The following is a 26,002-nucleotide window of genomic DNA, read 5'->3' as shown; positions in this document are numbered from 1 at the left end:
TGAGTTTTGACAAATGCACAGTCGTGGAACCAGCATCACAGCCAAGACACCGAATAGTTCTGGGGGTTGGGAGTTGAAGGTTGATTATCTCCATGCTTGTTAGCTGCTGCGGTTGCCGGTGATCCCTCCCCTCGCCCTAATACAATACCTGCGCACAGACCGAGATAAATAACGGCGACAGGTGGAGCAGGTGAGATTAGCAGAACCCGGGTAGGGGGACACGGTCGGAGACCAGGGGGTGGCCTCCCGCCTCGATCCCCAGTCCACACTCCTCCACATGGGCGTTTGAGGGGAGCACTCTCCCCATCCCTGCTCCGGGAGGGCCAGGTTGAAGTAGCGGAGTCCCGGAGTGCCAGACCCCAGCCACTGGAGCGGGCCCCGGGCTCAGCTGCCGGAAGGGAGTGAGCCCCTGGGGCGGTTGGGGACGCCTGAGGTCCCGAGGGAAGGCTGGATGGCGAAAGGGGGCGAGCTGAAGATCATGGGGATGGCCTGGGGTAGCTCCAGCGTTGGGGTTCTGCGGGCAAACCTGTTGGCAACCTGTGGGCCGAGGCAAGGGCAGAAGCTCTAAGCATGCCCTCTCAGCCAGCGGCTCGGCCCGCTGCCAGGCGGTGGCCCCACGCCCTACGCCGGGAGAGGCTGTAGCAGCCTGGGAAGGGGCGGGGGCTGGGCCGGGGGCGGAGGGACTCCGGGGCCGCACACACAGCCCAGCAGATCGACAGCTGGAAGCCGGCTCGTGCGCCGGCGAAACCGGAGGCGCCCCGGCCTTTCCCTCTGACCCCCGCTTCAGTCTCGCTCCCAAAAGTGCAAAACATTTACAAAGTGTGCAGCGCCCCGTTGGCTTGGGTCCCCGGGGCGAGAGGCTGTTCTTGCCCTGCGAGCGCACTGGGATCCGTGCACCCGGCTCGGGCAGCCTGTCTGGGTTTGCAAGGGCGGGTGGAGAGCGAGTGTGCGAGTGCGCGGCTACCGAGCCCGCGCCGAAACCCACGTCCCTCCGCCACTGTCCTCGGGATAGATGGATCCATTTCTGCTTTCTGACATTTTCCCGCCGGGGGTGCGGGGGGGGGGGGGTGGCGGCAGAGAGGGAGAGATGGAGGAGGGGCAGAGAGGGGGGCGTAGAGGGGGAGAGAGCGAGAGAGAGCGAGCAGGCAGTCTGCTTCCCCCATCCCTGTTTTGTTTTCTCTAATTGGCCCTGGGGGAGGCGAGGAAATTGGACAGAGGCTGGACCGGGCGAGCAGGGCTGCCTTTAATTGGCTCCCCTTTTTTTTTTCCCCCTTTAACTGGAGGGGAATCAAACAGGAGAGCGAGCGACAAAGGGTGGGAGAGCGAGAGCCCGAACGCGGAGACGCGAGGAGAAGGGAGGAGGGAGGAGGAAGGGAGAAAGGGAGGGAAGGAAGGAGGAGGGGGAAGCGCAGAATGAAAAGCTCGGAGTGGGGAAAGAGCAGCACAGTGAAGCCCAAGTTGCGGAACGTGCGGAGCGCTCCCGCGGCCGGGAGCCCAGCGGCCACCGCGCCCGGGAGCCCGGCCTGACCCCGCCCGCACTGGGCCCCGCCGGCTGAGGCCGCCGGGCGGGGGCGGGGACGATCAACTTGGGGCGCGGCGCAGACCCGCTCTCCAGAGAGCACGGAGCCCGGGAGCGCCGCGGCCGCCGCCAGACCGCGGGAGCGGAGCGCTGCGAGCGGAGGCGGCGATCGGCGCCAGCGCTGCAGCTCCGGCCTCTGCGAGAGCGCGACTATTTTTCAAGCGACTCAAACTTTCCTCCTTCCCCCGCTTTCTGGCGTCTTTCTTGACTGGAATTGCTCTCCAGGTTCCCGTGGAGCGACCAGGTGTGATTCGGCCCCGGGGTTCCTTGGTGGTTCAGCCAACTTCGCGGACCCGGGGCCCCGTGGCTCTCTCCTTGGCCGAGCCCAGCCCACGCTGCTCCTTCGCTCGGGAGAGCTGGGGCTGGAGACCCCGGGAGGGAGCCCGGCTCGCCCCCCTTTGGATCCGGCCCTTGAGCCCAGCGAACACGCCGAAGCACTGGAGACGGCGGACTAACCCGCGCGCAGACCCGGCCTCGCCGCCCCGCTCAGCGGAGGGCGTCCCCTGGGTGGAAAAAAAGACAAGTTTATCAGCGGTCATTGGCCTGTTGGATCGAAGCGCCGCAGCCGACGCAGTGGGTCTCTGGCGCCCCGTACCCTGAGGGGAAAGCCTTGGGGACCCCGGAACACTCGGCGGCCGGGCTCCTCGGGCCGGGGCGCTGGTTGCTGCGCCGGGCGCGCGGAGGCACCCGGGGCCGGGCCAGCGCCCCCTGTATTCTCACCCCGGCAGCGGCCCCGCTGGAGGAGAAACCCGGGTCGCCGCCGCCGCCGCCTCCTCCCCAGTTTCCTGGTCTCCGTCGCCGCATCCGCCCTCTCCGTCGCCTCTCGAAGGAGGGGAAGAGGCAGGGGACATCGCGGAGCCCCGGCGGAGGCGCCCCCCGCCGCCTCTCCGGCTGCGCCGCCTCGCGGGGATGAAGCACGGGCCGTGAACATGGAGGTGACCTGCCTTCTACTTCTGGCGCTGATCCCCTTCCACTGCCGAGGACAAGGAGTCTACGGTAAGAGCCCGTGTCCCGCTGCACGCCGGCTTAGCACCGGGCGGAAACTTTGCAAGAGGCGCAAAGTGCGCGCCGCCGGGGTTTGGTGGGGGACCCCGGCTCGCACTCTGGAGTGCTGGCCGGGATCCCCGCCCTTTTTCCCCCGGCGCGAGGAGATCGAGATCGAGCTAGCTGCTTTGGAGCATGGAGACGGGTCGGAGGGTCTGGCGGGAAGCCGGCGATGCCACGGGGAGGTACCCGCTTTCTCAGACCCTGTCGGGGGCGGGAGTGACTCGAAACCCTGGAGAGCACCCAGTCGGCTTCCGAGACTCCGGCAGACCCCAACCCGGGGGCGGGGGCAGACGCTTGCACCGAAACCTGGTTCTACCCTGGCTTGGCCTCCGGAGTGGAAGCTGAGCGATGCGCAACCCGGAGTTGCGTGCGGCTTGCGGGAAAGCTGGCTGCCGGCACAGCCGCCGAGCTGCGGGCTGCCTTCCCGGATCTCGGGGAGGCTTCTTTTCTTTTACTCGCTTCTTGACAGCTCGGGCGGATGCCATATCCCCTGGATCCGGCGCAGAAAACCCCGTCATCCCTTTTCGGACCTCTCCTGAGCCAGTTCTTCCTGCTCCCAGTATCCAGCTACGAAAACCCATCCCCACCTTCCTTCTGCCTGTACACACACACACACACACACACACACACACACAGCCACCGTCCCCAGGAAACGCACATTCGTCACGCGCCCAGCCGCTACATGTCCAAACTCTGCCTCCTGACCCGCAGCTTTGCTCCCGCATCCCCACGCCTCGCTCCAAGGCTCCAAGAGGACTCCAGTCACCCCTTCTCCCTTTTCTCCCGTGTGTTTTCCCTGGGAAAGGCCCCAGAGCAGGCATCATCCTTCCCAGGGACCTTCCCTCCAAGTTCTACCTCCTGAAATGCCCTGATCCCACAACACAAAAAGTCAGTCTCTGGGCCCAGTGGCCCTTACTTTGCCTTCTCCCGACTGCTGGGCGGTCTGTGTTAGGCCGCTTTTTAATGATGTGTAGCTGGAGTGGGGCGGATTCTCTTTCTTTCTCTGAGCTTGAGGGCCTGCTTACTTGCCTTCAGATCAGGGGACAGTTTGCCTGTCCACTTGGTGGGGGTCAGAGGATTTGTCCCTCCCCCCCTCTTTTGACTGCCAGCCTCAGGTGCAGATCCGAAATGCTTCCTTCTGGGGGTACCTCACAAGAGGGAGGGGTGCCCTGAGGGGTTTCTGGAAGGTGACTTTCTGGCTGGCATGGGCTTAATTCCCTGAGGAGGCCGGCCCAGGCATCTGGCCAAACTCTGCTTCTTAATTAGTTTGTGTGTCTCTTACTGCCTGGCCCTTTAGATGGGCCAGAAAAGGGAAGAAGGAGGAAGAATGTAGTAGAGACTGAAGAGAGGCTGGCTTATTGGCAGGAGGCTACTGAACGGATTCCAGAGGCCCCAGCCTCCCCAGTGTAAGGGAAGACACAGGGATGGGGGGGTGTCCTTTTCCTTCTTCCCCTCGAAGATTTCCCTACAGCTTCACTGTCTCCTTAAGAGGTAGCCTAAAGAGGGACATCAATCGGGCCTTTACTTCTTTCTCATCACACCCCACGGGGCTCTGGAGAGTGACTGAGAGCCCTTCTGTTTGCTGGGGTCCTCCACCTTGTCCTCCCTCTGAGTGCTCTTGGGTGGGTCTGGCAAGCCCATCTCCCAGCCATCCTTCTTCTCCATTCCCTTCTCCAACCTTCTCCCGGGCTGCATGGGGGCACATCTCAAGGAAGCGCCTCTGAGTCTAGCCTGGAAACTCCAGCAATGAGAGCAGGGAGTGGGAGGTAAGTGCAATGGTCTCTGCAGACCCTGAGCTCAGAGTACTTTTAAAAAGATTTTATTTATTTATTTTTAGAGAGAGAGGAAGGAAGGGAGAAAACGAGGGAGAGAAACACTGATGTGTGAGATAAGCATCGCTCTGTTGCCTCTTGCATGCTCCCAACTGAGGACCTGGACGAACTGGTGACCTTTCGGTTCCCAGGCCACAGCTCAATCCACTCAGCCATCCTGGCCGGTATTTCCTCCCTTCCACGCGCCTGTGTCCAAGCTGCTCTCACTCAGAGTGAGTTAGGTGGGTCGTGTGCATTGGGGCCAACCCTGGACTCTTGGGTAGCATTCTTCCCACCTGCCCTTTGAGAGTGTGGCTCCAGAGAAGACTGGGGCCGCAGGGGATCTGCTGGGTGGAACGTCTTCATAGAGGTGCATGGATAGAGAGGAAAAAGATCTAGTATGAGGAGGAGGATGGCAAGAGCCTACTGAGTTCGTTGTGATGCTAGAAGCTTTGGCCAGATGCAGCAGAAGGGAGAACCAGCGTAGGGCTGGGTCTAGGGTAAGAAATAGTATGGAGAGCTGGCTTTCCGCTCCCTCCCCCACTTTGCCTCTCTCCCCGAAGCAGGTGAAGCAGCTTGAGAAAGAGTAGAATGTGGGGTGAAATGGTCACTAGTGTCCTCGCTGTATACCAGCACCCAGCATGGTGCCAGCACCTAGCAGGAGCTCAGCAAATATTTGTTGCAAAAATGTAGGGCCAAGGTTTGGGGGGAGTTTGAAGAAATGACTCTTCAAATTCTTTCTTTCCAAGAAGTCTGTCTAAGACGGTCTGCAGCAGGGTGGTTTGGCATTCTTTGAGGGTCTCTGGTTTGGGTGCATCACAGAGTCTCAGGTTGGCAGCTGTAGGGGACCTCAGGGAGAAGAGAGAAGAGGCTGGGGGCCCAGTGCTGTCCTGGCTGTGAGGATGGAGGCAGTTTTTACTCAAGACTCAAACGGAAGCGTAAGAGTGTGCCCTGGAGAGGGAACCCTCAGCCTCTCCCCCTCTGCCCCCAGAACAGTGTGGCTGCGGGAGGGGCAGATTAGCAAACCTGGAAGCTGAACTGAAGAGGCAAGAGCAGGATGTGGAGGGCAGACCCATCAGAGTCTGCCCTGAGCTGTGAGTCTCTGCTGAGACTGGTAGAAGGCAGGGGCCGGGAGCCCTATGCCAGGCTTCCCCCTGAGGGTCCTTTTGCCGGCTCTGAGCTGCACTGTCTGCAGTAGGACTGGGGAAGCACTCTCAGCCCCGCCAGGTGGCTTCGCTCTTCTTTGGGGCACAGATGCTACAGCAGCCGAGTACTAGAGCAGATGGTCCATTTGGAGCTGGTTCCTTCTTTCCTCTTCACCTCCCAGTCTCCTGGGTGGATCCTATAAGCTGCTTTCTGGCAGCCCAGGGTGGTGGGCTGGCCCTAGAGGCCTAGTTCTGGGCAAAGGCAGTAGTAGCCCATTGAAGGAGGAGTATCCTTTATGAGGGTAGCATCAGAAACTGCCTCCCCTGGCTTCCTTATTTCCTCCCGTAGCTGCTGGACTTCCAGCCAGGGGCAGGTGGAAGGGATTCCTCTCCCTTCCAAAAGCACAACAAACCCCTGGATTTTTTTAATATGCAGGAGTGGAAATTGACATTATCCTTAAGACAGGTTGTTTGCAACTTACTGGTGGAAGTCAAAATATTTCACCAAAGGTGTCATCAGAAACTACTATCCTATGCTAATTTTTGTGGGAACATGAAGACAGATGTTGAATAATTTGACAGGAGCAACATAGCTTACAGAATTATCACCAAGTCAGGGTTTTTTTCCCCTCCTCTGAGGGGTGCAGAGAAGGAATTTCAGGAAATGCGTCTCCCAGTGCCGTCTTCTGGGGGTTCATCTAGGTGTGGATGCTCTTGGGATTTTCACGGGAATTTCTACCCCGTGCCTTGAAACTGCCTGTCGGGCTGGACTCTCCCCCTGGAGAAGGCCTCGCGTTGGGAAACTGGTTCCCTACGAAGGCCAACAGAAAGCTCAGGGTTTTCCAAATGTCCTCAAGAAGGTCCATGCCTCTGTCCTTCCTTCCTTCCTTCTCAGTTACAGCAACGGCATGAGGGAGAGGGCCTTGCGTCCCCCAGTCCAGGCGGTTTTGTTTGCTTTACCAGCATCGTCTGCACACCCCCTCGATCCATGTTGGCCCCTGAGCCTGCCTGCGGGCTCTCCAGATCTAGAGTCAGAGCGAAGGGCCCCCACAGGGTCAAGATCTGCAAGATCTCTCATTTTACAAATCTGTGCTTCCTGACTGGTGGGGTTCTGCGGGGTGGCAGGGGGGGTTAGAGAGGATTTGATTGGTCAGGAAAGCACCCTTGACAGAGGTGGGCTGCGGACACGCCAAGGGCCTACTTGTAATTGGTCAGGCTTGGCTGTGAGCTGCTGGGGCTGGGTGGCCAAGCCTCATTTAAAGCCTGGTATTAGTTCTGCTTTTCTGGAACATGCAGGGACGGGCGGGGGGCTCCATAGGGAGAATGGAGGGAGCTAATCACAGCAGCCAAGGCCGGCAAATGAATGATGCAGGAAATCAATACCTGGGTGCGGGAGTGGAAATCCGGGCAGTGGTAGCAGCCGTGGCTTCTCTGGCTGCCCAGGAGGCACAGGCCAGCCTGGGAGGGGTGAGACAGAGGCAGCAGTGTGGCGCACCCTCCTCTCTACTTCACATCCTCCGCACACTGCCTCCAGTTCTGCCTTCCTCCCCATCCTCACTCCTGCCTTGCAGCTGGGTTCGAGGAGCTTGGGCCAGAAGATGTCCCACCCAGCAAAGACAGGGGACCTGGGAGATGGAACCTTGGGCCTCTCAGTCTTGGAAGAGCCCTGCCCGGCTCCTACCTGCCTCTGTTCACAGTCTGACTAGGCCCCAGGTTCTGGGGTGTGTGCCTGGGGACCCAGCCCTGTGCACCGAGCACTGCCACTCCAGATGTGGCCAGCAGGGGGCGGACTTGGCCGCCACATTGCTTATTGCTTTTCCTAGGCTCCCTTGGCCTCAAGACTCAGGGAGGATGAGACTTACTCTAATACCTTAGCCTGGGACCCAAAGGGGGCTCCTTACGCCTTCTGCAGCTCCTTGCCTCCCTCCAGCTCTCCTGTTTCCCCTCCCAATGTCCCAAGGCATTCACTTGTGGCCAAAGTCACATTTCTTTTCCCTAGGCCAAAAGAGAGCCCTGGGGGTGGGGGTGGAGGTGGATGGTGGGGGCTCAGCTCCCTGGGCTCAGGCCCAGATAGGGCTGTGTGCGGAGCAGACTCTTGCCCTGCTCGCGTTGCCTCTTTGTGAACCTGGGGTGTGGCCCCTGCCCTGCATCTTCCCAACTTTTGTAGAAGACCTTGCTTTGTATCTGCTGATGGCAGGTACTAGCTGCTAAGGGGCCTCTATTGCATTTAAATGCTGATACGGAGGCAAGAGAAACACCTAACTCAAAGAAGTGAATCCTTTTTGAAAAAAAGACAAAACAACGACATCTCCCCTTCCCCAGGTCTATGACTAACCCGTGCTCTTTGCAAAACAATGGGAGAATACATAAAATGTAAGGAAGGAGGTAAAGTTCACTTGACGTCCTGCCATGCCTTTAGTGATGGTTCTTTCTGGCATCTTTTTGTGCAAAGAAGGACAAACTTTTCAGGGAGAATCATTGGTTATAACAACAATCCCGGATAGGTGTGTAAGTGCCACATGCCTTACCAAGCATTTTCATGTCTCCCCCCCCCCCCCCCATTGATTACATAACCTTCTGAGAGGTCGGCAGAGCAGGTCCTATTGCCCCCATTTTCCAGATGAGGAAACACAGCTGGTCAGGAGTGGTTCTGAGACTCCATCCCAGTGGATCTTCTGATTTGAGGGCAGGAAAGCCGTACGGTGTGGCCCTCACCATTCACTGAATATCCACCTAGTATCTCCCTTGAGCAGGGCCCTGTTTGGAGAACTGGCAGGGGGCTGAGATGAACAAGGTGGAGGCTCTGCCCTTGAGGGGAAGGGTGGGGACCTCACGTACCAGGTGGTGGTCCCTGGAAGATCCTGATAAAAGCTGAGTAGCAAGGGCAGGTAAACGTCTGTGGGAATTGGAAGGGGAGGGAGATTACTTTCAAGGCCTCATGGGGAAGGGGCACTTGAACTGTCCTTGACAAAGAGAAGAAAAGACTGAGAAGGCATCCCTGGAGGAGGCAAAGGCACAGAGGGGAAAGAACCTGAGTGTGTATGGGGAACGGTATCACCTTGCTGGGCTGGAGCATAGGGTGACAGGGAATTGAGACAGTTGGAGTTGGAACAGTAAAGGCACAGCAGTCAAAATCACTACGTTTGCTGCCAAGCAGAGCTCATGAATGAGCTCTGTCCTTGTTCTCCCTCACCACAGCCCACTGTACAGACCAGTAAACTGAGGGCTCAGGGAGATGAAGTTCCGTGTCCAAGTGGCAGAGCTGGGCTTAAACCCCGATCTGCCGATGGCAAAGCCTTCGCTTGGGGAGGAGGCTGGAGTCCTGGGTTTGGGAGAAGCTGTTGGGAGGGCCGTGAGCAGAGAAATGGGTTGCTGTGAGCTGTATTTCAGGCTGGGTGGCTGGGTGGCGGTGTGTTTGAGGAGGCCAGGGTCAGGAGGACGGAGACTGGTCAGGAGGTCCTGCAGCTGTCCAGGGAAGACGTGGTGAGAATGTGGTCCAGGGTGGGGGCCGTGAGCATGGACAGGAGGGGCTGGGTACAGGAACTGCCATCGTCCCACGAACGTGAGTGAAGATTCTATATGGAACTCGAGATATTTGGGGAAAAACAAGTTCTTGCTCTCGGAGTTTATATTCATATTGAGGGGAGACAGGCAATAAACAGGTCAATGAATAAGTATGTAATGTACCCTATGATGATGAATTCTATGGAAAAGTGATAAAATACCCAAGGGACAAGGAATGGCAGACTGTGGTTCAAATTCATATACTGTGGCTGGGGGAGGACTCCTTGAGTAGATGCCCCCAGAACGGAGACCTGAAGATGCCTGGGAAGAGAGAGAAAGCCTGGTGGGTATCTGCAGGAAGTGCATTCTAGGCAGGAGAACAGCCAACGCAAAGGCCCTGGGGTAGAAGCATGCCTGCCTTGTTTAGCCACTAGGAGGAGTCAGTGTGGCTGGAGCGCAGGCAGCCAGGGGGAGAGCTGCTGGGGCCAGATTGTTGAAGGCTATGTAAGGACAGTGGAAGCTATGCAGGGACTTTGGCTTACATTCTGAGTGAGGTGAGGAGCCACGGGAGGGTTTCGAGCAGAGGAGGGACATGAACTGACACCTTTTTGATGGAATCCCACTGGCTGCCATGTGGAGAATAGACTGTAGGGCATTGGGTATGGGGGGGAAAAGCCAGTTAGAGACTCTTGCAGAAGGCAAGAAATGAGACTGTACCATCTTTAGGTCATCTTTAGGTTCTAGATATGCTTCAGGAAGAGCTCAGTCAAGGGATAGGAGCTGCAAATGGCCCTGAGGTTTGGGGCTGGGAGGCTTGGCATGCCACGGCATCGAGGGAGCGGAAGGCACAGGAGGTCAGACAGGTCTGGGGCGGTGTGCAGTGAAGTAGTTCGGAGCCTGGACTTCCGGTGAGAAACCCGGGTCTGAACCCCAGCTCAGCTCGAGGCAGCTCTGAGAGCCCAAGTTCCATTGGCTTCCTGGGGGGCGGCTTGTCCATGGGTCAGATGGAGACCGTCGCACCCGCCTACCTGCTGGTGGGTTTGCCATCAGATGGGGCCCCGGAAGCCTGAGCTCCGTCAGTGCCTGCACCGAGTGAGGTCACCACACCTGCACTGAGGGAGGCCACTGGAGATAAAGAAGCAGCTTTATCTTCATGACAATGCCGGTGCACTTTGAACTTCATGGGGTTCAGGTGTGAGGTGTCTGGGAGAGATGTTGTCAGGGCTGGTGAAGCGAATGTTGGTGCTCAGGACACAGATCTGCTCTGAAGAGGTGGCTTTGCACACCTGGGTTTGTGTGCACAGAGCTGAAGCCGGGAAGTGGAATAAAATTGCCAGGAAAGAGAGAGTGGAGTGAGAGAGGACACTGGGCTGAGACCAGCACCCTGGGGTGGGGGGAGAAAGACAAAGCAGAGCAGGTGGCCTCAGGGAGGGAGGAGGAGACCTGTGAGGGAACAGGGACTGGAAAGCCAGGGGAGGGACAGAGTCGGAGGGAGGAAGGGCATCTGAGGCGGTGGAGAGGCAGGTCTGAGCCAGTGGGCCTGGGCTAGGCCTCTAACACACCCTGGGGCGATGCCAGCGCCGCAGGCACATGGGTGGGTCTTTGAATGGCAAGGGCACACAGGAAGGAGGACTGGACGCAGGTGGGCAGACCTCGGGCTGGAGGGCCAGGTGGGCAGCGTGCTGCCTCTGAGAGACCCTCCACCAATAGCTCACCTCGCTGAGCCTCAGTTTCCCCATCTGAAAGAGTAGTTCAGGCGTACCCACCCCTCGGAGTCAGAGAGGAGCCCAAGTGATAACACTTTGTAAACTCTCAGGCAAACTGTGGGGACTCTGTTTCATGAGAGCAGAGCGGGTGGCAGACAGATGGCAGGGAGCCCCGGGTGTGGGAGGCATGTGGAAGTCGGAGGTGCAGGCTGCGCTTCTGAGATGTGGCAGGCCAGCGAAGGCTGACGGCAGCTCCCTCTAGAAGGCCTAGCTCCCAGCTGCAGGCCTGTGGCAAGCTGGGGCTGCAGAGGTGAGTGACCTCAGTGTGTGGGTCAGGAGGTGTGGGGTGGGGGTGACTTAGCTGGCTTTGGAGATTCTACCTCATGGTCTTCTTGGTTCGAGACCCAGAAACTCAGCCAAAATGGACTTTGATTATCTGGAGGATTGGGAGCTGCGCAGAGAAGTGCTACTCAACCCCAGCAGCCTGTTGGAACCACCTGGAGAGCTTTCAACACCAGACGCCTGGCTGCGCGCGGACCTCCTGAATCAGACACTCTGCAGGTGGCGGCCAGGCGGCTGGGGTCGAAGAGTTCTCCAGTGGGTTCTCAGGCACAGCTGGTGTCGACAGTGCGTTGGGAGGAGTCAGGAAGGAGTCAGGCCCTAACAGCCGTCTTCCTCCCTGGGGCTTTCTGAGGGCATTTCTGAGTTTTCTGGGTCACTGCCCAAGCTTTGTTTCAGTCAAGTTCATGTGGACCCCGGGGTCTTTAAAAAACACACACACTTGTTATTTTAAAAATTCTGAACAAGGAGACTTTCTATATTAATAGTGGTAACTGGAAGGAGCTTGGGAAACTGGCCCCTCTCTCTGCTTCTAACCGGGGAATTTCCGGTCCCAGCCTAGAGAGATGGAAAGAAACTACCCCGGAAGTGCTGCGTGCACTGATTGGCAATAGGTAGACCCTGTTACCTTCCTGAAATGTGGCTCTCTTGTTTATTCTCTTCCCTGTTAGGTTATAAATAAACAAAAATCTCAGAACTGGACTACGTTGTAGCAATTCAGTGTGACCCAAGCAAATAGTTCAGGAATACCTGCTAAGCATCTGGAAGGGTGGTAGGTGCTGTGGCTGCAGAGGTGAAGGGCACCAACCCCATGGAGCTTGCAGTGGAGTGGGAGAATGCACTCATTTCCAAGGCCCTCATTTTTCAGATGGAGAAGCTTGAGTGACTTGCCAAAGGCCTTACAATTGGCAGGTAGTAGAGTCAGGATTTGAACTCAAGCTTGCTGAATGCCAAGTGCAGTGCCAGCCTGGTGCTCTGAGTACGAGGCTCCTCAGGGCGGGACTGGGCTGGTTTGTGTTCCCGGGGCTGCGCTGTGCAGTTAGGAATCTCTTTTTGTTTCTAGAAACAAAGGCCTGATGACTGAGGTTCCAGCAAGTTAAAGTTGACTTTCCTATGTTCGGAGCTAGGCTCTCCATGGCTGCTGTGGTGGCTCCTTGGTCACTGGGATCCAGGCTCCTTTCAGCTTGTTGCCCCGCTCTGTTTACAGTGCTGGTTCTCAAACTTTGCTTTGTGTTAGAGTTCCCCGGGGAGTGTTTAAAAATCCCAAGGCCTAGGTCATACCTCATACCAATTAAATTAGAATATCTGGGGGTGGGAAATAGGCATTAGCATTTTTTCAAAAAGATCCCTAGGTAATTCCAATGTGCAGCAAAGTTTGGGAACCCCTGCTTTCGAGCATTTTGCCTCAAAGTCACGAAAGGGCTGCTGGGGCTCAGCCGTCATGACTCATTCCAGGTAGGAAGAAGAGAGGGGCATTGAAAAGAGCAGTCCTACCAGCTGAGTCAGCTTCCTTTAATAAGCTTTTCCAGAAGCCCCCTCCCAATGACTTCTGCTTATATCTCTCGAGCCATTCTTAGCGGCAAGCGAGGCTGAGAAGGGCACCTTCTCACCTAAGAGAGTGTCGGGGTTTAGTTAGAAAAAAAGGGGAGAATGCATATTGGATAGGTAGTATGCAGTCTGTACCACGGATCCCTACCTCATGGTCAGTTGGTGTTTCTTGAATGAGAGAGGATTTAGATGAGTGTGAACACTGCTGTCCTCCCCCTTGTCCCCCAACCCTGCCAGCCTAGCTCAGGTGGGGTGAGGTGGGGTGGGGTGCGGGGCTCTGTCTGAGGATGCCCAGATGGAACTTTATAGAAGACCGAGACCAGAGCGGGGGAGAGACTTGCTTGGGGTCATCCAAGCATTCATATGGGGGTCCCAGCTTCCTGTGTGCCAGAACTCTCTTTCCCTCCTCCCCACCCCTGCTCTGTTCACACTTTGTGAGGTTGTTGATTTCTGCTGGTTGGTACCTCTCTCTTTTGGCAAGTGGCTCCTTTCAGTACCTGCCACAGGTGAGCTCTGTAGATTTGGGGGGAACGGAAACTAAGGGGCTATGCCAGAAGCCATGGGCCAGGGAGCACTGCAGAGGTGGTCTAGCTCATCTTTCTGCCTCTTGGCAGGCCCACACCCACATGAGACCTGGGGAATGCACCACTGTTTGCTCAATATCTCAAGTACTTTGCTTTTGGGAAGTTCTTCTCATTGTCTGACTTTAGTTCAATTTGCTGTAACATAACCTCTTGTTAGAAAGATTCAGGAGCTGAGGCCTCTGAGCTGAACTTGAATATTTCCTTGGCCCTGAAATTTTCCCTATGTGATTCTTAAGACGCTCTTAATGAGGTACTCTTTCCCTTCTCTGAGAGGGAGATCAGGAAGGCAGAGGTGGGGAGGGAGCTAGATTCTTGAGGCTTTATCTACCTGGGTTTGGTTCTGGTGTTCTGGTGAAATGGTGACCTTGGGGAGGTCAGTTTACCTTCCCGCAAAATACATGAGCACACCAGGCAGGCTGACGCTCTGTGCTCTGGTGAGGCCTGGCTTTACTCTCCTTTCTGGGATCAGGCCAAAGGTAGACACAGAGAAGGCCGTGAGTGGGGCCGAGGGTGGAGCAGGAGTGAACTCACTCAGCTGCCAGCCAGTGGCCCTAAGTGACCCAGAAGCAGGTCTTTGAGATTCAGTGCGGGAAGAGACTGAGACCAGAGAAGGTAAGTGAGTTATCAAGGTCACACAGCAGTTAGGTACGAAGGCTGAAATTAAAAACCACGTCAAGGGACTTTACAGCTGGATCTTTCTTACTCTCCTACATAAACCTGTAGGCTCAGGAGAAGCCAGGGCATGTCGACATGGTATTTATAAGCTCATTTTATGCCTGTGTTTCTATAACCTTCCTCTTACCCCAGTAAACCCCATTTCTTATTCCCAGGCCTCATTGCATCCATACTACCAAATCTGGGGCCCCTTCTGGGTCCAGGACTCCTGGTTGGATGCACTTTAGGGTTATCAACAAATCAGCCCGCAGGAACACGCCCCTGTTCCCAGAGCGTTGAGCTGGGAAGACCTAGCAGCCCTCCAGCCTTTTCCCAGTGGCTGATCTGATAAGTTGGATCTCGAAGGATTGGGATTCAGGCAAGGGGGTTTTCAGAGAAGCTGTGGGTGGAGGTAGAGTGTGTGTGTGTGCATGTGCGTGTGTGCATGCGTGTGTGGTTGTGGGACAAGATGAGAGCCCCAGGTTGTGGCCACATGAGAGACTTAATAGGGGACACCATGACGATCAGAATTGTCTTGGGCTCATGGTCTCACTTTGGGTTCCCCAGAAGCAGACCCCGAGATAAGGAGCCGCGAGCAGGCAGTGTATTCAGGAGGTGAGCATGGGAAGCTCAGGTAGGGGGATGGCGATGGGATCCAGGGAAGCAAAGGGAACCGCGGTCAAGCCAGTCACCGCCATGTCTCACTGGGGACCTCTGGGACCCTGGGCAGCACACACTCAGAGTTCGCCCATCACGGTGAGGGAGCCGGGCAGGTACACAGCAGCTCCCATCTGTCGCTGGTCACAGGCTGCTCCTGGGGGCGTTCATCCCTGGTGCTTTGCTGCACATGCAGGCAGTGGGACTCTAGCCTCAGGGGCCGGCGCTGTGCACGGCAGTGGTCAGAGGAGGCGACAGCCTGGACTTCATCCTGTCCAAGCCTTTCGTCTTGCTTTTTCAGAACCAGTCTGTTTTGCTGAGCTCTTTGTTCATAGGTCTTGTCTTCCCGGCTGTGTGCAGAAACCCTGACTACGGGCAGAAAAACCTCTCCTGTGGCCACCAGACCCATGAGCTCTTCATTTGCTTCCTTGGATTCTGTGACCAGAATTCTAGCCTGTTAATTTGCTCAAGACCTTCCTGGTAGAATCCAGGCTCTCCCTGAAGGGCTGAGGGGCCTCACACCTGGGGAGAGCAGGGGTGGGGGGGTTGTTGAGGACAAACCCAGAGTCTCCAGGGTCCTTTGGGCGTTGCCGTGGGGCGCCATCATTATCTCCCCACCCTCTGAGTTCAAAACTAAGAAGGAGGTGGGGACAATATCTGAGACTAGAAGATTGCCTTTTTTCTCTGCAGGCAGGATTCTCTGTGGGTAATACGGTCGATTTCATTCTGTCTACTTCCCTCTGCAGGAAAGAAGCCTCCCGTGGGTAATGGCCTGGCTAGTCTGTACCCCTGAAGGTCCCTGGGCCTTAGGAGCCCAGATCAGAGTGGTACCTCCATCCTGTTGTAAATTTATCTCAGTCTTTTCACTGCCAACTGGAACCTGAGATTGATTAGTAAATCAACAACTTTCTTGAGTATGGTCTGTGTGCCTGGCACTGTTCTGGGCGCTGAGACACAGCGAGAACAAGACAAAGAGAGGTGGAGAATCACAGGCTCGTAGAGTAGCGAAGCCAGGGGAGACCTCAGGGCAGACCTCATCATTTGTCAGAAGAGAAACTCGAGGCTGAGAGAGGGCAAGAGAAGTCTTCAGGCCTCACAGCCAGTAGGTGGCCCAGCTTGGAATTATGAAAACATCAGAGGTAATGGGCTCAGAGATCCCCTGGCCCTAAACGCTCAGTTTTTAGAGGTGGAAACCAGTAGCCAGAGGTGAAGGGCCATACCACGCTAGTGGCACTGTTTTGCCTGCCAGCGAACAAAACCTCTCTTCCTCGTCTGGGCTCTGACATACCGAGGGGTGTGTGCACGCGTGTGCACAGAACCACTGGCATTAGATAAACCGCTCTCGCTGGGTACCTGGCAGGAGCTGGAACACGTTCTGCATGTTCTCTCTACTTTGTGCATGGGCACTGCGTCTGTGTTTTTATGCACATGTGAATAGTGTGCCCATGCATGTGCTGAAGGAATGCACATGCATGCTGACGTGGCACTCACACACACGGAGATATGTTCAGGAGGCAACGTGTGACTGTGGGGGGCACTACGGACCTCTTTTACAGTCCACCTTTATCCCATTGCCCCTCCTGGATACCCTTGCCTTGGTTCCCAGGCAGAGGGGCAGGAACGGGCCGTCAGCTGGTGCTTGTGTCCAGCCTGGGTTATGGCTGCCCCCTCCCTTCTAGGAGTCCTGAAGTGGGGGCAGGGGCAGGCCAAGGCTGACCTGGAGCCCCGGGCTAATTTTCCCGGCCTCCATCGATCCAGTTGCTTCTCCTGAGTCTATTAGCAGTCGGCGAGTGAAAATATCCCCCATCGTGAGCCCTGACCTGAGACAGGGAGGAATCCATAGCAATTTGTTCAAACAGAAGAAAGCATTTTTCTCTGATTTGTATTCCAATTTATTCCAGGCAGGAAGGGGGTCAGGGTGGGGAGGGGGTGAACCCTGGCACTCCAGAGCTGGGCTCAGGCCCGCCAGCCCCCATGCCAGCCAGCGTGGCAGCTGGAGCTCCCCATGGTTCCTGGGGGAGGGTGGGCCCCAGCAGGGGGACGGGAAGAGAGGCCTGCCAGCCTTCCCAGCAGGCCCTGCTTGGCTGGAGAGATCGGTTGTGGATTTGGTTTTCACAAAACACAAAGCCGCCCACTTGGAGCCTCTCTCCCAGGCACTGGGGCCTGTGCCAGGCGTGCGCTCACCCGCTGCGCCTGTGCCAGGGTGGGGGCTGGGCTGGGCGCATGGACACAGTGGGCCCAGTTGGGCTGAGTGGCAGGGGGCCTGTTCTTCTCCTGAAGCCCTCCCCAGCCAGCATTTCAGGAACAGAGTTGCTGAGGCTCAGAGGGGACCTGGCACCCTGGAAAAGCTGTGTGCGGGGCAGGAGCCCCTCACCAAGAGCCCCTCACCACGGGAGCCCTGAGCGCATCTCCATGATGCAGTGCTCACGCTTTGTTCCTGCTCTGAGCAAATTGGGGCTCAGTGGAATCCTAAACAAGAAGTCTCTTTTGAGCTGACATCTATTATGTGCCTACTGTTTACTGGGCACTGGGCTAGTGCTGCCAAGTACCAGTCCTTGCAGGGCCCAGTCTTCTTCATGTGCCTCAGTTTCCTTGCTGAAGCTCCGCCCACCCTTCCACATACTTTTGTCACCTTCTTCACCTGTCTCTGCTCAGTCTTTCCCTTCTGGGAATCGCTTCTCCCTTCCACGTAGGGTGGCCCTGATGAGGGGCTCAGGTCTGATGGCTCTGCAGCCCCACTTTTCAAGAGGGACCCCATAAACAGGCCAGCTCTTTTTCTTCTGGGTCACTTCCTTTAGCCCCACCTCACCCTCCCCTCCCCACCAGGGCCCAGGCCTTTGCAGAAATGGCGCCATGGCAACCACAGAGGAGGATTCTGGGAAGGGTCAGCCAAGGGGTCCTGCAGCGCCCCCACCCCCACTGCTTCCTTCCCTCATTTGTCATCGTCCCCCAGGGAGGGAATAAGCGGAGAAGTTCTTCACAGTGAGGTGTCAGTGACTAGCAGCCCTGAGATCAGCGGTGGCACATGACTTGCCAGGCTCCCTGACACCACCAAGATCTAATTTCAGAAGCAAGCAACTAAATATATCAAAGTCAATGAATAATCACCCCTCTGGCTCAGGTGGGACGATAGGGAGGCAGTGTGGCCTGAAAGATAGGAGTGGAGGCTTCTGGACCAGATCTGGGTTCAAGTTCTGCCTTAGCTACTCACTGGCTGTGTGATCTTCAGGGGTGATGCTCTGTGCCTCAGTTTCCCCATGTACAAGATGGCAGTAATAATAGCACCTTCCTCAGGGGCTGTGGTGAAGAGGAAATGGGGGTGCTTGTGGAAAGCCATTCCTAGCCCAGTGCCTGGCATGCGGGGAGTAGATGACCCAGCTATTCAGAGGAGGACCTGCTAAGTGAGTGATTTCAGCCCCTGGTTTGACTCAGGAAGCTGATAAGTCACAGGGGCTGCCACCAGGGAAGTGACATGTGAGCCTCTGGGTGTGGGCATGTGCCACAATATTGGCAGAGAGGGAGCAAGATCTGGAGCCTGGCCCAGGAGGAGGGGTGGCAGAATTCCGGAGCTCCTCCCATTTTCCTCTTGGCACAGTTCAGAGCAGGAACCTTCCCGTGGAGCTACTTTACAGGTGGGGAGACAGGTGTGTTTGCCTTCAACCTTTTGCTGCCACCCCAGCACTGCCCATTCCGGACCTCACTCTCCTCCTAGGGGGCAGTCCCTCCTTCCCCAGCCTTAGCCCCGAGGAGCCTCCTAATAGCAGTGAGTTTTCTGTGCCTGGCTGTGATCGAACTCTGGTCCAGTTGGCCTCCCCCAGCCCCGAGTGCTTCACTTTCCTCCCCCATCCTGCTGGGTTTCAAGTTATTTGCCAGTTGTTCCGAGGCTCAGCATTATAATCAGGTCCTGCAGTGCCTACCACTTATGTGGTCTCTAAAATTTTAGCCCAAAAAGGAGAGAAACCCTTCAGTGATGGAGAGAAAAATAAAGAGAATAATTAAGCGGGGTGGGGGCAGGTATGGCATTTCCTGATTTCTAAATATACCTGATGCTGAAGAAAAAATGTTCCTAAACTTCATGCTTTGACTCTCAAATTGACTCTCAAAAAAAAAAGATTGTTCATCCCTTTCACGGGTATAACATGCTTTCTCTCCCAGGTGTGTTCACCTTTTGAAAGGGACACAGAGGATGGACAAGTGACAATTTATCATGCCAGGTGTTGATGAGTGTGGGGAAGAACACGCAACGCAGGGAAAGGACTGAGGGTGACGGAGGGTGGGCGGACCAGCATGCTGTCTTCAACGGGGTGACCTGGGAAGGACTCTGGAAGAGAGCTGCCGTGATGGGTGAGCCCTGGGAATCCGGGGAGAGCATCCGGCAAAGGGAGTTGCAGGCGCAAGGGCCCTAGGAGGGAGTGGGCTTGGCCTACAGAGAGCAGGGTGGCCACAGTGGGGCGGCGGGCAGAGGATGCAAGGTGGGGATGGGAGCCCGTGACAGGGGTGTGGAAGGCCCTTGAAAAGCACTGGCTTTGACTCCAAGTGAGTGGGGGGCCATGGTAGGGTACTGAGCAGAAGGGGGATCCTCAGGCTGCGTGTGGAGGGCAGACTGTACCAGGCAAGGGAGGAGCAGCGCAGACCAATCGAGAGGCTGCTGTGATAATCCGTGCAGGAGATGGTGGTGGTGGCAGGGGTCAGAGTCAGGATCCGTTCCGAAGGTCAAGCTGCGAGGGCTCGCTGGTAGAGGTCAGGGACGGCTCCTAGGTTTCTGGCTGACACTTGTCAGCAGGGGACAGTGTGTTTTCACTAATGGGTGGGTGAAGGGTGGCTCTCAGGCCTTGGGGTGTTCGGCGGTATAAGGGCGGACTTCCTGGGCTCAGTGGATGAAGAGGGGCATAAAGCTAATCAGGCCCCTACATTCGGCTCCCTGGTTTTTTGTTGTATTTTTAAAAAAGATTTTATTTACTTATTTTTAGAGAGAGGGGAAGGGAGGCAGAAAGAGAAGGAGAGAAACATCAGTGTGTGGTTGCCTCTCATGTGCCCCCTACTGGGGACCTGGCCAGCAACCCAGTGCCCTGATGGGCAATCAAACCAGCAACCCCTTGGTTCTCAGGCTGGCGCTCAATCCACTGAGCCACACCAGCAAGGGCTAGCTCCCTGGTTTTTAACCTCAGAGCCACCATCCTCCTGCCTCCTGCACTGGGATGAAGGCCTGGCTGGGGAAACTCTGCTGGGGCAGCTTTAAGAGGTTTCAGGCAGTCGGGTTATGGCACCCATCACCCCACCCCACAGCTGGGAGGGCTGATGGCCGGGAACCCCCAGTGGCCTGGGGTGGGGGCGATCAGAGTTCTGCCTGGTGGTGGTAGACTCCCCAGAAACACTGTGCTTCCTTCCCCTGCCCTCTGTCCTGGGGTCTAAGGCCCCTCCTGCTCTCGAGCTGCAAGATCGATTTTGCTTTCAGGCTGTTATTGTTATTATTACCCACTTAAACAACTTCATGGGGGGAAAAAGGGACCCAGTGACCATCAGACCTCAGCCATTCATCCCGAGTTCCCTGCCCACACCTGTCAATATGTTTTTACATAGCAGTAAACAGTGGTCCGCTCTGCTTTCTGGGACGACTTTATCTCCGGCGCACGTCTCCCGGTATTGACGGAGCCCTCAGACCTGTCACTTTAACGGCCTCGGGGCACCCCCTGCATCAATGGGCTGCAGTTAGGTCACCATTTCTCCATTTGCTGGGCGTCTGGGCAGGCGCCAATTTTCCTTTCTTCTGAATAGCCCTGCCGTAAATATCCTTATGTGAATTACCTTTTCCTTTTAAATTATTCCCTTGGGGCCTCGTCCCCAAAGGGAGAGTGCCTAATAGGTCACGGGATGGGAACGGTTTTATGGTTCTCATTTCGCACCGCTGGGCTGTGCTGTAAAAAGGCTGAGCCAGCCCTGTGCACAGCCCAGCCACCGTGGGTTTTACTATTTTAATTTATTTTCCCTGCTGTGATAGGTGCATTATGGCCTGATTCTTAACTTCCAGTCTCCACTTCCTGAAGCTACAGTTGGGTCTTCCAGCCCCTAGTGAGACCTCATCTGTGCAGAACCTCACAGTTTACATGTCGCTTTCTGGTACGTCATCTCACTTAAGACACCGTCGGCCTGACATTACTGGTCTCTGTGTTATATGGCAAACTTGGGCTGAGTCAAGCTCAGTGCTGGAGTGGAGCCTTCAGGCAGTACTTGCAGATTTGGTTGGAAAGGACTCCCACCCACCTGCCACCATCCCTTTCTTTCTGAGGGCCCAGGGTCCCCAATTGTTCATTTCAGCCCAAATCCAGTGCCTCAGCCCTGTGTCTCCCCTCAGCTCCCACAGCCAAGCCCGTGCCCCAGGATGTGCCCTGTACTTCCAACGTGGGGCTTGGAGGAGGCTGCCAGGATTGGGGGTCAGGTGGGGTTTTGAGGCCCTTTGCTTCAGCAAAGCTAACGCTCCCTCCATTCCCTGCTCCAGGACTGGGGGGTCTGGACCTGGGGGTGTCTCGGTCCCACCCAGGCTGTGTGCCATACCTAGTGTTGGTCACAGGTACACTGGAGCCTCAGGCTCCTAGGGACAGGGTCATTCAGGGGACTGTTGGGGTCCTCATTGGACATTGCAGTGATGTTGCAACTCTCAGAGTCAAGGGACCTTCTCACGGAGGACCCACCTGAGGTATGAGTTTGGTTTTATTCTGCTCCCTTCTAACCAGACTCCCGGAGTATCTACAAGGCAGCCTGTGCTGTCATGGTAGATGCCATTCTTACAGTATTTGGCACTCACGGTAGGAAACAGTCTTCTGCCCATTTTACAGTCAGGAGACTGGAGCTCTAGACTAGAGGGTTAAATGATTTGTCCCAGACCACACAGCAATCACTGCAACAGCCTGGCTGAGAGCCCCAGGCCCGTGGCTGTGTCTCCTCAAGCCCTGCCCCCCTATGGACCGGTCAGCAGGTATGCTTCAGCACATGGGCACTCGGCCATACCTAGTCTGGGTCGCTTTCAGAGCCCAGGGCCAAGTGAACTGCAGTGACGGGGTCCCTAGGACCCGCAGAGCTTGGTGGGTCTGGGTTGCTGGGACTCAGGTGGGAAAACTTTTTTTTTAATCCTCACACAAGGATTTTTTTTTTTAAGAGAGAGGGGAAGGGAGGCAGAAAGAGAGGGAGAGAGACAGCAATGTGAGAGAGGAACATTGATTGGTTGTCTCCCATACGTGCCCTGATTGGGGATCAAACTCACACCTAGGTGTGCACCCTGACTGGGAATTGAACCCGCAGCCTTTTGGTGTAGGGGACGATGCTCCAACCAACTGAGCCACACATCCAGGGCCAGGCAAGAAAACTTTACATGAGTGACTCCATGTCCGTGGGCCTCACATCTGTAGGCCAGGTAGGGTCAGGTCCTGGGTTCTAGAAGCCATTCTCTGCCCTGAGAGGTGGCAGTCCCTCTCTCACACCGTCATCCAGTATGTCCTCCTGGGGAGAGCTTCCCTTTCGCTGATCACCTCTTTTAGCCCACCTTGACGTCTGGTCTCTCAAGACGATAGCTCTTGGCATTCCCCCCGAAGTAGACCTCCTCATTCAGGGGTGCATTTGCCTCTTGCAGGCCCTTGGAACAGGTTCCCAGAGGATCCTTGGCTATACTATCAAATGGAAAGGGAACTGATACTCACTGAGCACCTACTAGGTAATAGTCATTGTGTCTGTACCCAACGTACATTACCTTATTTAATCCACACAACTTAAAAGTTATTGCCGCTCCAGTCTCAGATGCGGTATTAATAATTCCCCTTTGGCAGATGAAGAAACTGAGGCTTCAAGAGGTTAAATAAATGACTTGCCCAAGGTCATGTGGTCATTAGGCGAGAGATAGAGCCCTACCGCCTGCCCCTCCCACCAACCACCTGGGCAGTCCCTCAGGCTGGCAGTCACAGCCTTGGCAGACGCACTGCCCAGCCTGACGCCCGTGCCTTTCTGCTCTCTTCCTCAGTGTCCTGCGTGCACTGTTGGGGCTGCCCGAGGTCCCCTCTTTGCTGAGAGTTAGGATCCCGGTGTTCTGGGGCCCACGAGGGAGACAGTCCCTTTACAGTTTCCCACAGGGGACCTGGGAGCCCTCATTTCCTGGGCTCTCCCAGTGGCCTGTCCTGATATCCCGGTGTCCCACATGTGGTGTGCAGATTAGACTTCCTCTGACACTCAGACATGGGAGAGTGTGAGCTACGCTCTCGAAACCTGTGTGCCTTCTGATGAGGCCAGGATGTGGAGGCGGCGGTGCTGAACTCCTAGGGACCAGGGCACAGATGGACTGGCCACCACTTTCAGCTAGGAGTGCCAGGCTCTGAAAATGGGCCCTGGCCCTGGAAATGGTAGCAGGCCAGGCAAGTAGCAGCAGGCCCTGCATCTGCCTATGAGAGCACAGCTACGTTTTACGCTCTATTACGGTGACAGGGCGGCAGCCTGTGTACTGGTCCTTTCAGCTCTGCCTGCTCTCCACACTCAGTGACAGCACCCTTATACCCAGAGGCCAGCAGCATACACACTGGGGCTGGGGAGAGATTTTTGCAGCTGAAGGGGAGGTCAATTGAATGGGGGATTGATTTGACGAGCAAAGCGGTAGAGAGCAGACCTCAGTGTGGTTGGCAGCAGGGGAGGGCAGAGCTTCGTCAGTGAGGAGGGCTGGGCCTCCCTTGGCTCTGCATCCTAACGCTGAGGGCTGGACAGTTCCGTATACTAGGTGCTCAGGATTTGTTAGAGGAATTGATGAATCAGTGGTACAGTAACAGGTGACAGGGTGTGCCCTTGCAGGGGTTGGGAGGCCAGGGAGCGAGAGGGAGGATGGAGAGGGAACTGGCTTGGACCGAGGCCTAATGACCTGAGAGAATGTCCAGGGGTGGACAAGGCAGTGTACTTTGCATCCCTTCCAGATGAGCAGCCTGAAGGTGAGGCCGGAGGAGACAATGAGGGCTGGGTGGGACTGGGTGGTGAAACCAGTTTCGAACTGGTTTTCCCATCATAGAGTCGGAGCCTCCCCCAGACCTGGAGTGCTCCTGAGAAGTCACCTGGACCGTCCTGGCTGGCCGTGAACAGAAGACAGGCTTCGGCCAGCTCCAAAGCCGGCCTGGTTGGTGGGGAGGGCAGAGCAAAGGCCCGCTGTGGAGAGCACAGAGGGCAGGTTCCTCCATGGTCAAAGGTCCTCAGGAGAGGTGTATAAGCATCACCCCTGGCAGGAGGAGGCCCAGGCAGAGCTGGCCAGGTGCCTGCCCTGACAGCCTTCTCCCAGACCCCAGCCACCATTCTCTGAGCAGCTAATTAAAAGACGAAAGCCTGTTAATATTTCAGCACTGTTAACCTCATTAAAGTATTAAGTGTACACTGGCATTACATGCATAAAAGGATCAATAAACGTGTGTACCACCGGCTGGGAGGGCAGGGGAGAGGTAGTCTCCAGGGATGCCACACAGGAGTGGCCCACCAGCGACACAGAAGTCAGAGAGTCAGGCAGACTCACAACCAGCAGGGCATCCTTGGGCAACTGACTTAACCTTGCTGAGCCTCAGCTTCCTCATCTGACAAATGGGAACAATAATAGGCTTGTTAAGGAGCAACAGATAAAACAGCAGATATAGAACAGTGCAGTGCTGGCACAGAGTGAATTGTTACATTTGGTGTACATTGTTATGTTACGGGGGAGACCTGAGACATAACTCCAGCTCGCAGCAGCCCCTCCCCACTTCCTTTCTGCCTCTGCGCAGGCCTTGTCCCAGCTCTTCTAGGCTCTACACTGCTCTAGGGCCGGGCCTGGCACCATCACTCCCCATACCCCAGCTCCAGACCCTCACACTCATGAGGATTTGCTGGATGACTGCCTGGATGAAGCCAGGACCAGATTGTGATTCCACATTGCCTGGCTCAGAACATCCAGCGATGCTGCGCTGTGGGAGGCAGCTAGGGTGGCTGCCCCGACATCTGACGGCTGGGTAGATAGAACCAGCTCCAGACAGGGAAGTCTGCAGCCCCCCCTCTCCTTTCCTCTCCTTGCCCTTCCCCCACTCTGCTCTGTTTGGAAGTTTTCCCAGGCTGCAGACCCTCTTCCCCTGAGTCAGGAGCGGGGAGCAGGACAACAGCCCCCACTTGACCACAATTGACCTTTTCAAATGTGGCGGGAGAGGAAGCCTGACGGAAAGCTGCTGGGGCTTCAAGTTCAGGTTCCCATGCATTTTGCTGTCTGCTTGCCTTCTCTGGCTCTGTACTGTTGCATCCTCATGCATTTGATGAAATTCCCCTCCTAAGTTCCAGCGAGAGTTGTCTTCGGAAGCCCAGTTAGCAAGTTGGAAGTAGCCTTTACGTGAGTTTTGAGAGTTTGCAGCTTCCTCACTGGGCCTGCTGGGTGCTGGCAGTCCCCACCCCCACCTACAATTTGAGGTGTCTACTTTTGGGGGAAGAAAGGAATGAGCTGATTGATCAGAAGCATTCTGCCAGGGGCTTGCCATTTCTGCCTTGGCCGTCCTCAGGATAATGTCGCCCCGCGGGTGACATCGCTCATGCCACTTGACCATTCTCAGCCAGGGGACTGGTGTGTGTGTATCGGGGGGGTGTTACTTGACTCCATGGGCTTAGCTTTGGATTGCACGTGGGATCAGCACTGCCGCACTTGCTGTCTACAGCACTTCTGTCCTCAAGGTGCTAAGAGAGAACTCTGTGAAGAAAGGGCTTTATGGTCGAACACAGTTGGAAAGCGCTGGAGTATAAACCAAGCGTTTACTGTGGGACTCTTCAGAGCCTTTAATGCTGTACTCCTGTGCGGGGAGACTGAGGAGAGAGAAGACGTGGTGTCCTTATTTGGGGGGGGACTATCGAGGAACACTTTGTGGCACACAGGTTGGGGGGCAGTTTTCCTTTTTCTCCTGGGGGTTTATTGATAGAGCTCAGGAGAGTGGCGTAGGAAAAGCCTCAAGACCAGAGGCAGGGAAACATACTTGGTTTCAAAATCCTGTTTTGTTTTCTGTCCGCCAATGCGATGTCAAGCGGAGATGATCCGATCCTGCGGTGCCTCCGAACTTCCCGGGAATGTGTTACAGATACGAACTCCGAGGCCTGTGCCGGGAGAGTCAGAGCCTGTGGTTCCACGTGGGCTTGGGAATCTGTGCTCTGACGGGCTCCCCTGGTGACACAGGTGGGGTGGGGAGTCCGAGGATGACAGAGACAGTGAACTGAGTTCCAAGCTACCGGGTGGAAGGCCGGGGTTTGAGTCCCCGCTCGGCCACTGTCCTGTGTCAGTGGCGTTTGCTTCTCCAGGTCTCCGTTTCCTTCTGTGCCAAAGGAGCAAAACAGGACTTGCTCTTTCTGCCTCTCAGAACTGAGGCGAGGAGCTTGGAAACATACCGTGGGCCCCGGGAACGCATTGGCGCTC

General features: G+C 56.1%; 1 protein-coding gene across 1 annotated transcript in view; it reads left to right on the top strand.

The window, feature by feature from the left end:
- Positions 1-1,443: 1,443 nt before the first annotated feature.
- The window catches only part of MDGA1 (MAM domain containing glycosylphosphatidylinositol anchor 1), a 57,009-nt gene continuing 32,450 nt past the window's right edge, over positions 1,444-26,002 (top strand). The window contains exon 1 of the mRNA XM_024557924.3: positions 1,444-2,575. Within this exon, the coding sequence (XP_024413692.2) occupies positions 2,509-2,575 (67 nt within the window). The 5' untranslated portion in view covers positions 1,444-2,508. The remainder of the gene's footprint in view (positions 2,576-26,002) is intronic.

Source organism: Desmodus rotundus, chromosome 11 (genome assembly GCF_022682495.2).
Source record: "Desmodus rotundus isolate HL8 chromosome 11, HLdesRot8A.1, whole genome shotgun sequence".
Lineage (NCBI taxonomy): Eukaryota > Metazoa > Chordata > Mammalia > Chiroptera > Phyllostomidae > Desmodus > Desmodus rotundus.
The sequence above is the reverse complement of the archived record's forward strand: the minus strand, read 5'-3'. Positions and strand labels throughout refer to the sequence as shown.